The sequence below is a fragment of the Phodopus roborovskii genome, unplaced genomic scaffold, assembly GCF_943737965.1.
Source record: "Phodopus roborovskii unplaced genomic scaffold, PHOROB, whole genome shotgun sequence".
Classification (NCBI taxonomy): domain Eukaryota; kingdom Metazoa; phylum Chordata; class Mammalia; order Rodentia; family Cricetidae; genus Phodopus; species Phodopus roborovskii.
Genome location: NW_026126563.1, coordinates 23,282,564 through 23,293,478, shown reverse-complemented (window position 1 = coordinate 23,293,478; position 10,915 = coordinate 23,282,564). Strand labels below are relative to the sequence as shown.

Below are 10,915 nucleotides of genomic sequence, written 5' to 3'. Positions count from 1 at the left end.
GTAACTGAGATGCACCAGCGGACTTTAAATGGGGGAATGAGGTGGTCTGACTGATTATGCCTGCTGCTGCTTTTTGGCACGAAGCAACCAGTATGCATAGAGTCTGTCTGCAAATCCCCTGGGGCAACTAGCCGAAGTTCTCAACTAGCTCCAACTTGTCTGATAACTCGTCATAACCTCTGTAACACGGCTAGTGGGAGAGAGCGGTGTGAGCCATGTTTAAGTGCCCGAGCTGTCGGCCCCGAAGCGGGACCAGTAGAAGTTCCTGCACTACAGGACGTGGGGGCGAAGGGAATCATTTGCACGCACGCAGAGCACAGAGAGTGTGCCTCGCACGACTGTGGCAGGCTTTCAGAACTGTTCACTTTCATTGCACGGGACACTCGTGCAACTGCCGCCTACCTTCTTCCTCTAGCTCCCCTTTCCTTCTCGAGAAGTGGGACAGGGAGCGGCGCCCACCCCGGCAGAGGCGCCAGGCCAGGCTCGGCTTCAATGCGGCCATTGTCATCCAGCCGCACCTCCCCCGCCTGCCGCGCGTCCCCATGGCAACTCGGGGCTTCGCCTGCCCCCCCCACCCCGCCCCCCGTCCTGCGGACCGGAAGCCGTGCGCGCCGGGGGCTTGTGGGAAGAGGCTGTAAGCGACGGCGCAGCGTCTGCCCGGGACGGCGAGGCTGCGGGTCCCGAGCCGGAGGTCAGCGGCGTGCGGGGGCCAGGGTTCCAGGAGGGGGCGCGGGTCGGGGCGCGGCGGGAGCGGCCGGCGTCGTTCGGCGTCTCGGGCGTGCGCGGAGGAGGCCGCGGCGGAAGGGCGGCGGCGGGGGCGGCCTGCCGCACTTCGGGCGCCCGCGGAGCCGCCCGCGTCCCCGCCGTCATGTCCTCCCCTCCCCCACCGGCCGGTTTTGTTCTATTTCGAGGCTCTGCGGGCTCGCGGAGCGTTCTGGGAGTCGCTCAAACCGAGGTGGGATCCGGTGGGTCTCGCGCACGGCCTTCTGGGATTTGTAGTCCCGCCGGCCCAGGGCGGAAGCGCCCGTCCAGTGTGGTGGGGTGTTCTGGGGCCTCTGTGGCCCTTCGCGGTGGACGCTGGGAAGAGGACATCGGCCGGAATTGACCGGGGCCCACTGGGGCTGGCTGGGCTCGGCGTTGTGAGGTGGGAGGTCGTTGAAGACCAGGATCCCGCCAAGTACTTGACGACGTTCCTCCTGGTGCAGTACAAAATAGAAGAAAAAAATCTCTGTTACGTAGAAATGCTTGAGTCGTTGATAGGGTCGGGTCCAGGAATAGGAACAAATGACTGTTGCATTTTGTTACCAGGCCATCATCCCACTCAAGAATATTTAATAGATCTATATGGTCTGTCTGTTTGGTACAGTTTGAGTCTTTGTCTTCATCTTGACAGGTTTCCATAAGGTTTTTTTAAGTTTCTGGTTTTTTTTATATCCTTGGCTCTGATAAATAGACAAACAGTAACTGTAAAGTGTGTGTGTGTGTGTATACATATGTGTGTGTGTGTGTGTGTGTGTGTGTGTGTGTGTGTGTGTATATATACACACATTTCCCCCCCCCCCCCTTTTCCAGACAGGGTTTCTCTGTGCAGTCCTGACTGTACTGTCTCTGTAGTCCAGGCTGTCTTCGAACTCAGAGATCTGCTTGCCTTTTGCCTTCCAAGTGCTGGGACTATAGGCCTGCCATGCACCACCACCGCCTGGCTAAGTTTATTATTCTTAATGTGCTGGGAACTGTGGCACCAGTATGATTTTGCAAATACTAAAAGGATTGGAAAGTAGCTCACAGATTTCCCCAGAGGAAAAGCTAGGATGAGCCACTTAAGAAAAAAAAGACTCCTGGTCATTGTGAGAAGTTGTGAGTGCGTTTTCCTAATAGAATTTGCTGCAGTTGATGAACTGTCACAGTAAGTTTAAACGCATGTATGGTATGGTGGATGCCTAAATAACATTTGCATGTTATGTGCAATAGTTTCTTCGGCGTTATGTGAACTGTGTAAAAGTGAATCTGTGACAAGATCTAATAGCCCAGTTGGCTTTGCTGTGTAGATGAGGATAGTTTTGTTTCTACCTAGGACCTGGGATTACAGGTTTAGGACACCACACCCAGCTACTAGTGAACATTTTTTCACATATATTTTGTTTAGGGAATCCCTAAACAACTCAAATTCAAAACAAACAAACTTGAGAGAGAGAGTGCACACACTCATTAGCTCAGCAGTGGAGCACTTGTGTAAAGTCCTTGTATACAATCCCTAACCCCAGGGCCGGGGAGATGGTTGACCTGTTTCCTACTCCAGTCTTGCAAAAACAAAAAGAAAAGTGTGGTGGGCTGGGTAGCTCATCAGGTAGGGGGCTTGCTTCAAGCCTGACAACCTGTGTTGGATCCCAGGTTCCACATAGTAGAAGGAGAGAACTAGTTTCTGCATGCCGTCCTCTGATGTCCACTTCTATGCTGAGATGTACCAACACAGAATGAATGTCAAAGTGTTTTAAGTGTCCTACAGTTCTGAATACTTAGTTTTTTTTATTATATGTATACATGCACATGTGTCTGCCTGGTACCTGAGGAGGGTCAGAAGAGTTTTGTGGTGCTGGGAATCAAATCTGGGTTCTCTGCAAGGACAACAAGCATTCTTACTGAAATAATTCTTCAGCCCCAAGGGTTCAGAACTATCAGAGGACACTGAGATAGGCTGATTCCTACATGGGTTCTTTAGGCTATTTAATTGCCTTTCATTGACTATATGTCACAGACTGGCAATCTTTTTCTGGAAAGGGCCAGGTAGTAAATACTAAATTGCTTTAGATCTTAGCAGAAATTGTTGAACCCCATCAATTCTACCATTATAGCCTGAACCACAATTAAATTTAATGATTTATAGACAACAAATTTAAAAATCATGGGACTGGAGAGATGGCTCAGCAGTTAAGAGCACTGGCTGCTCTTCAAGAGGACCCAAGTCCAATTCTCAGTACTCACATGGCCACTGTTCCAGGGGAACCCTCACACAGACATACATATGTGCATTAGTACACACAAATAAGACCATTAAAAATTTTAAATATTTTTATATCATATGTATATGTGTAGGCATGCACATGTAATGCCATACTTGTTGAGACTAGAGAACACCTTGCAGAAGTCAGGTTCTCTCCTATGTACATGTTGGTTATCGGACTCAGGTCATCAGGCTTGACCGTGGCTTCCTTTGCCAACTGAATGACTGTTGGCTCTAGACAGATACATCATATTTTTCTATCATGAAATGTGCTTTTTAGCCATTTAAATTTTTACGCTACACTTACTATGGATAGTGCAATAGGCAGCAGGCTAGATTTGGCTGTAGTCTACCAACTGTGGTAGCATTTCAGTCAATATGGACTATTGATTGGAATTTTAATCCAGTAAAAATAAAAATTAGGTTTTTTTCTATTGTTTTCAAATATCTTCAGGTATTTGGTAATTTATGTGTGTCTTTTATTTCTTATACCTTAGGAATACCTTTGAGGAAAAATAGTATTTCTGAGTGAGGTCTATATCCTGCCTTGACTGCCTTTCTTGAAGTACTGTAACAGGATGTCCGCACAATCTGTGGAAGAAGACTCAATACTTATCATCCCAAATCCAGATGAAGAAGAAAAAATTCTGAGAGTGAAACTAGAGGAGGATCCTGATGGTGAAGAGGGGTCAAGCATTCCCTGGAATCATCTCCCTGACCCAGAAGTTTTCCGACAGCGGTTCAGGCAATTTGGATACCAGGATTCACCAGGTCCCCGAGAGGCTGTGAGCCAGCTCCGTGAACTTTGCCGCCTGTGGCTCAGACCAGAGACACACACGAAGGAACAGATCCTGGAGCTGGTAGTGCTAGAGCAGTTTGTTGCCATCCTACCCAAGGAGCTACAGACTTGGGTTCGAGAACATCACCCCGAGAATGGAGAGGAGGCAGTGACCGTTCTAGAGGACTTGGAAAGTGAACTCGATGATCCTGGACAGCCGGTGAGCATGTTTACCTCATTTTTCCCAAGTCGGAAACACTAACATAGCAGTGGGCAGACTGCTGGATTAATTCACATGACTAAGTTAGAATTATGTCTGTGCCTCCTTCCCGGTCACTTGCCACCCTGCAATGTCTGTGCTGCTCTGCAGTTGGGATTGTCTTTGGGCTGCCAACCAGTTCCCAATTGAAGACTCAGAGACTTATTATGGATGCTCAGCCTTAGCTTAGGCTTGTCCCACTAGCTCTTGAACTTAACAGTTTCTCTTCATCTACGGTTTGCTTCAGAGCTTTTTCCTTTCTTTCGTTGTATATATTTTGCTTGCCTGCTTCCTCTGTGGCTGGCTGGCAGGCTGGCCCCTGGCATTTCCATTGTCTTTTCTTTCTTCTCCAAGCCTAAATCCCTCTTCTTACTTACTTTCCCTGCCCAGAAGTTCTGCCTATACCTCCTCCCTCTCGGCTTATCAGCTTTTTATTAGACTAATCATGTGCCATACATAGGCAAGATAAAAGAGCAACACATCTTTACATGGTTAAGCAAATATCCCACAACACTGCTTTGCTGTCTGGGACTTCGTAGTGTATTTTTTGTGGCTTCGCTTATGTGTACTTAGTATCAAAATTCCTTCTCAACCAAACTAAAATCTTGTTTTCAGGTTTCTCTCCGTCGGCGAAAACGGGAAGTGATTGTAGAAGAGATATCTCAAGAAGATGCTCAGGGATTACCAAGTTCTGAGCTTGATGCTGTAGAGAATCAGCTCAAGTGGGCATCCTGGGAACTCCATTCTCTGAGGCACTGTGGTGAGGACCAGAACACCATGTGGCTTTTGTCCAGAGTGCTTGGCTTGTCCTTTTGGCACTTTTAAGCTGCTGTTTAGAAATAGCTGTACTGGGAAGAGCTTGACTTTTCTGATGGAAGACTCACTGGTCATGGGTATTTTACTCCTAGACAGTAACATCTTTAGCTTTTCTTTCATGAAGACTACCCATTTGCCTTATTCTGAGCCAGTGCCTGTAGACCATGTCTATTTTTTACATGGTACTGCTTATCTGTTTTTTCTGCTGTTTTGACTTTAGTCCCCTGCCTAACCATATTAATATAGTAAACTTACTTGAAGTCTCCTTCAACCCTTTTATTTGTTACAGAAGTCTTCCTAAATTTCAACTTTTCTTTTTGCTTCAATGTTGTACCTACTCTTTTTTTTTTTTTTTTTAAACTTTTCCCATTTTAATTTATTTTATGTGTGTGGGTAGCATGTGCATGCTGGGTGTCCTTGGAAATCAGAAGAGGATGTCAAGTTCCCTGGAGCTGGAGTTACAGGTGGTTGTGAGCTGCCATGTGGGTGCTAGGAATTGAACTTGGGTCTTCTGGAAGAGCAGCAGTGCTCAACCACCAAGCCTTCTCTCCAGACTCCTTAAGAAACTTTAAAAAAGATTTTCTTTTGAAAAGGATGTGTGCTTGTATATGACGGTGTGCATGTGAGTGCAAGTCCTCTCAGAGGTCAGGACTAGCGCCAGCTCCCCCGAAGTTACAGTACCTAACGTGCTGCAGGGAGCCGGATGTGCTCTTCATCACTGAATCATTTCTACAGCCCTCTAAAAGCTCAACAAACAAGCAAGCAAACAAAAACCCCAGAAATGATAGTAGGCTAAATTATTTCTTCCTAAGTATGTATTTAAACCTGGCTGCCAAGTTATCATATGATTTAAATGCAGAAATATCAAAGTCTAATTACAATAATTCAGATTTGTTTTTTGTTTCTGATATACTGGTACTTAATACTGTATTCTTGTTCATACGACCTGGTGTTCTAAATTTGCTGTGTTGTACTTCGTATGAAGTTTTGTTTGAGGTTGCTTTAGGAATCACCCCTTGAGGTAGGTGGAGAAATGCTTGTATGCCACACACTAGGGTGTGAACAGGTTTTCTTCCTATATGAGGGAATACTCTAAAGCAGAACTGAGGTAGAGGTGCAATCTGCTCACCACTGTGGTTTTTCTTGGCTCGTGGGACATTTTAGTGTGATATGGTGAGAGCTATATTTGCTCATTGGAGGTGCACTTTCATGGGTAGAAAACTTGTCCCCTTCCTAAATTTTAGAATGATTTTCCACTCCTGGCCTCATTTTAGTAGCCTGGTCACTTTCACATTCAGAAAGTTCTATTTACTTCATGTCATGTGTCCCCTTGCCCTTCATACTTGACATTTCAAGTAGCTAAGTTGCATTAGTGCCTCGGGCCCTTGGGTCTCCTCTCCTGCTTTCTCATTTGCCTTATCCTTGGCGACATCCATTATTGGCCACTTTTGAATGCTGCTGCTCACCATGTGTTATCTGTCTATTCTGTGTGGCTTAAGTTTCAGGAGAAATGTCAGTGAGTAGGGAGGGTAGGGAGCCTGTGGGTAGGGAGTGCTGCCACTTATCAAATTGAGGCTTTTCCCCCCTAGACACATCTCACTAAGACTTAAAAGGAATAATTTAGCTGCCATTGACAGATACCAAATTGGGTCAAGTTTCTTTAACACGGAATTTTCATTTATTGCATATTGAAGTTTTAAGTGCCATGACTTAAGTTACATAGGTTGCCCTCAGATTATTCATAGCTTGTTTTGTTTGTTTTTTGTGTTTTTCATTCTCTGGGCCTGACTGGTCTGGAGCTGGCCTTGAAGTCACAGACATCTGTGCTTGGGTTGAAGGAGTGTGCCGCCACACCCAGTTCTTGGCTTTTTTCTTAGTCCGGACTCATGTTTTCTGCTTTGATCCCAGTATTGACTGTGACACACTGATTTATTTCAGCAATAGCTATTGTTTGGCAGACTTTTGTTGTTGTTGTTGTTATACCTTCCTTTTCTTAAAAACCATTTCCTTATGGCCATTATTTTTCTTCCCAAAGTTTCTTTTAGACCTAGCCTGTATCGATTTGTTTTTATTTTCCCCTTTATTTTATAATCTGTTACTTTTTTTTATTATTTTAAGAAAATAGTCAATTTTAATAAAAATAGTATAGTCTATTTTTAAATTTTTCTTGTATTGTATGTATGTGTGTATGTATATGTGTATATGTATGCCACTTGTTCAGTTGCCCAAAGAGGTCAGAAGAGGAAGTTGGAACCCCCTAGACCTGGAGTTGTGATGGTTGTGAGACTCTCAGTGGATGCTGGGAGCTGAGCTTGGGTCCTCTGAAGGATCATGTGCTCCTTATGGCTGGGCCATTTCTCCAGTCCCTTTGTTAAATTTTGATATAACTCGCTGGGTGGCGGCACACACCTGTAATCTCAGCACTTAGGGGACTTGGGAGACAGACAGGTGGATCTCTGAGTTTGAGGACATCTTGGTCTACAGAATGAGTTTCAGGACAGCCAAGGGATATACAGAGAAACCCTGTCTTGAAAAACCAAAACAAACAAACAAACAAAAAATTGTTTTAGGTAAAACCTGAGTCATTTTGCTGTCATGCCATTAGCTCATTGATCTCATAATCGCCCCCCCCCTTTCTTTTTTGAGATTTGTCAACCTTATATATTCATAGATGTATACAGTTTTGTTTTTGTTTGTTTTGTTTTTAGTTCTTGAAAAACTGTTTTACCAGGCATGGTGGTGCACACTTTTAATCCCAACATTTAGGAGGCAGAGGTAGGCAGATCTCTGTGAATTTAAGACCAACCTAGTCTATATAGCAAATTTCAGGCTGGCTATGGCTACATAGTGAGGCCTTGTCTCAACAACAATAACAAACCTTTTTTCCCCCTTCAAGTTCTTTTCTCTTCAAATGGGAACATTTTCTCTTTATTTCAGATGATGATGCTAGGACAGAGAATGGAACGCTGGCTCCAAAGCAGGAGATTGCTTCAGCTGTAGAAGCTCATGAAGTTCCTGGCACTCTTAATATAGGTGTTCCTCAGATTTTTAAATATGGAGAAACCTGTTTACCCAAGGGCAGATTTGAAAGAAAGAGAAACCCTTCTCGAAAGAAACAGCATATATGTGACGAATGTGGAAAGCACTTCAGCCAGGGCTCGGCCCTCATTCTCCATCAGAGAATCCACAGCGGGGAGAAGCCTTATGGGTGTGTCGAGTGTGGCAAAGCCTTCAGCAGAAGCTCCATCCTTGTACAGCACCAGCGAGTCCATACCGGGGAGAAACCTTACAAGTGTCTTGAGTGTGGGAAAGCCTTTAGCCAGAATTCTGGGCTTATTAATCATCAGCGAATCCACACTGGAGAGAAACCGTATGAATGCGTTCAGTGTGGAAAATCCTACAGTCAAAGCTCAAATCTTTTTAGACATCAGAGAAGACACAATGCAGAGAAACTTTTGAATGTTGTGAAAGTTTAAAAAATTAGGGGGAAACAATAAGCACTCAGGTCTTTTTCTTCAGAAATGAAGACAAAATTAAAAACATGAAGTGATACAGAAAAGGTTTTTTTCCCTGTTGACTGAGAAAATCCACTGGGAAATACAAAAAAAGGATTCCTCATTCACCATTATTATCTTGAGAGAAATGGTGTTATGCCTAGAAACTGAAATTTTAAATAATTCAGGTGTTAATACCTAAATTTTCCATGGGATGTTTATAGTCTCTTTTTTTTCTCCCAAGTAATGAGCTACCTGATTTTTTGTCCCTTTCTTAACATTTTCCTTTTTCAGACTAATATTTTATTTCAGTGTTGGTTATTGAAATGTTGTTTTGTAAGGACATGTATCTTTCTATTTTAAAAGGCAGCGTAGGAATTGTAAACTCTAAAAGCCCATCTTCAAGCATCTAAAAACACCTTTGAAAACTTCGTTTCCTTTTGTTCAGTTTGAGCATATTTGAGAAAAATAGTAGAGGCTAGTCAAAGCCTCAATGTTAAATGAGCCTTACGATCTCAGATGAGTGACAGTAGCAAAACTTCAATGAGTGAAAGGGAGGAATTAGAGAAGTTACAACTGTGGTGTGTCTGTTAAGCACAGTTGTCTTTCTACGGGAAAACTTAACAAAAAACAAACTAAAACCTGATTTTATCTAACTTGTGGGCATCTTACTAATGAAAGCAGTTTTCCTGTGTAAAAATAGACACTTGTGAACATAAAGGTAAAAGTAACACTAAGGAAGAATTTGTAGTGAATGCTGGTGTTGAAAGGCAAATATAAAATTAAGGCAGTTATATGATGTGGCTTTTAGAAAAACTCACAAATCTAACTCATTTTGCCCTCATCCTAGTTAAGGATAAAAAGTTCCTTGATGAGAGGGCAACGATATCAGGTTTGCTATTTTTATTCCTTTGATACAAAAGGGTTGAGCACCAGGCTAAAACAGCCATGCATTTATTATTAAACATTTCTACCGACAATGCACTGTGCAAAGTACTGTAATCCTACTGTAAGTAGGTAGGTATTTGTTCCACTGTAAGTCATAAGGGTGTCCCCATCAGCATTCCCAGGCCACCTCTGAGGTTCCCAGAGTTGTAGTTCTCTTACCAGTGTGATGTGTTTGGAGGGAGAGATGTCAGCTCAGAAAGCTAGCTAGTTAGCTCTTAGCACTTTTCAGAGGTGAGTTCAAGATACACTCTTTAGTTTGAGAATTTTTGAGTCTTAAAAATCCAAATGTAATTTCTAGTAGCATAGCAGTTATAACTACATGTTAAGTTGAATGGACTGTTCTACTTTAAAAAATAAACAACTAGGCTATTAATAACTAGTTTATTAACTGTCAGAATTGATTGAATTTTTTTTAATTTACAGTCTTAACACATTTAAAAAAAAATAAAGTAATACATTTTAGTAGTAGGATTCTGTATGCCTTGGTTAAGAATCCAAGTACTGTGGTTCTACTGTTTAATGGCAAACTCTGGAAGTTAAAGATTGAGTATAAGAGGTTTGGGGGTTTTTGTTGTTGTTTGTTTTTTTATATGTAAGACAGGCATCATTACATGGAAAATGATCCATGGGAGTACAAATATTTCCAGCAATTTGGGTTCTATCGGGTGCTTGGCCAATTTTAAGATGAAAAGTGAGATTTTTTTGCGTGAGCCTATTGAAAAACAGTAATAAATGCAATGCCAGCTGGTGAAGTGAGGCCGAATGAAGCTTGTTCATAGAGTTCTGATAACAATTATAAGAAATGTGCTTTATAGATTAAGATTTATTGAAGTATAAATATGTAGTAATGCTATAATGTATTTTTAAGTTATACAAGAAAATGTAGGGACTTTGTTTGGGTCTTTTCTCTGTGGCTGAGAGGAAACAAGTTAATATCCAATAAAGCTCTAAACTCCTCTGCTCTGAGACGGAGTAACTGGAATCGCTTTACTATTTATTTGTGACTGGCGCTTTCCCAGTAGGTTTTGAGGTGGCCCATTTGCGTAACTGCTGGAATGACAGAGCAGGGAATGGGGGAGTAACTCTCAGGAGGGAATGCCAGACTTAACAGTTTTAGGGGTAGATTTGCCATAAAGGCCCAAACTGTTTGACAGTGTGCGAGCATGGAAGAGGGTGTATTAGAGTTGGCAAGTCGGTGTTGTTTCGCCAGCTCTTACACCTGAGTCTGTTGGGAAGGAAGCTCAGACAAGGGACTGGTCTAAAACCCCTCATGGTATACAGGAAAAGGAAGCAATGAGATGTGTACTTAATTGACTCTGCCTAGATGTAAGTCCCCAGTAGTAACAGTGACTGCTGACTTCAGACCTGTCTCCACAGAGATCATGATTTGGGGTACCCAGTCTAAAGAAGTAGACATGTAGCAGTGCCAAGCATTACCTTTCTGGTTAGCAAAGGAGCAGTTACGAGAAGGCATGATTCTAACTGGTCCAACAGGCTGTTTAGTGGTTTTATATATTCAGAGATGTTTGACCACAGCAGCCTATCTTACAGTTGTGTGAGCTTAGAGGAGGTTACCTGTGCTGAAAAGATGTGCATGCTAAGCATTGGATTGGAATATT

At 43.2% G+C, this 10,915-nt stretch overlaps 1 protein-coding gene across 2 annotated transcripts; it reads left to right on the top strand.

Moving 5' to 3' along the window:
- The first annotated feature begins 577 nt into the window (after nt 1-577).
- On the top strand, nt 578-10,278 carry Znf24 (zinc finger protein 24). 2 transcript variants are annotated; one of them, XM_051202103.1, is made up of 4 exons: nt 578-691; nt 3,499-3,999; nt 4,654-4,798; nt 7,792-10,278. In XM_051202103.1, exons 2-4 carry the CDS (start codon nt 3,580-3,582, stop codon nt 8,328-8,330), a joined length of 1,104 nt encoding a protein of 367 aa, XP_051058060.1. In that variant the 5' UTR covers nt 578-691; nt 3,499-3,579; the 3' UTR covers nt 8,331-10,278. The 2 variants fall into 2 exon arrangements, with proteins under 2 accessions (XP_051058060.1, XP_051058061.1); XM_051202104.1 differs by lacking the exon at nt 578-691 and adding an exon at nt 1,139-1,199.
- The last annotated feature ends 637 nt before the right edge of the window (nt 10,279-10,915 follow it).

Excerpts from the sequence above, each read along its gene's own strand:
- Znf24 (XM_051202103.1), top strand. The coding sequence starts at position 3,580 with ATGTCCGCACAATCTGTGGAAGAAGACTCAATACTTATCATCCCAAAT. Across the intron at positions 4,000-4,653 it reads TCGATGATCCTGGACAGCCG|GTTTCTCTCCGTCGGCGAAA; the intron begins GTGAGCATGTTT and ends TCTTGTTTTCAG. Across the intron at positions 4,799-7,791 it reads CCATTCTCTGAGGCACTGTG|ATGATGATGCTAGGACAGAG; the intron begins GTGAGGACCAGA and ends TCTTTATTTCAG.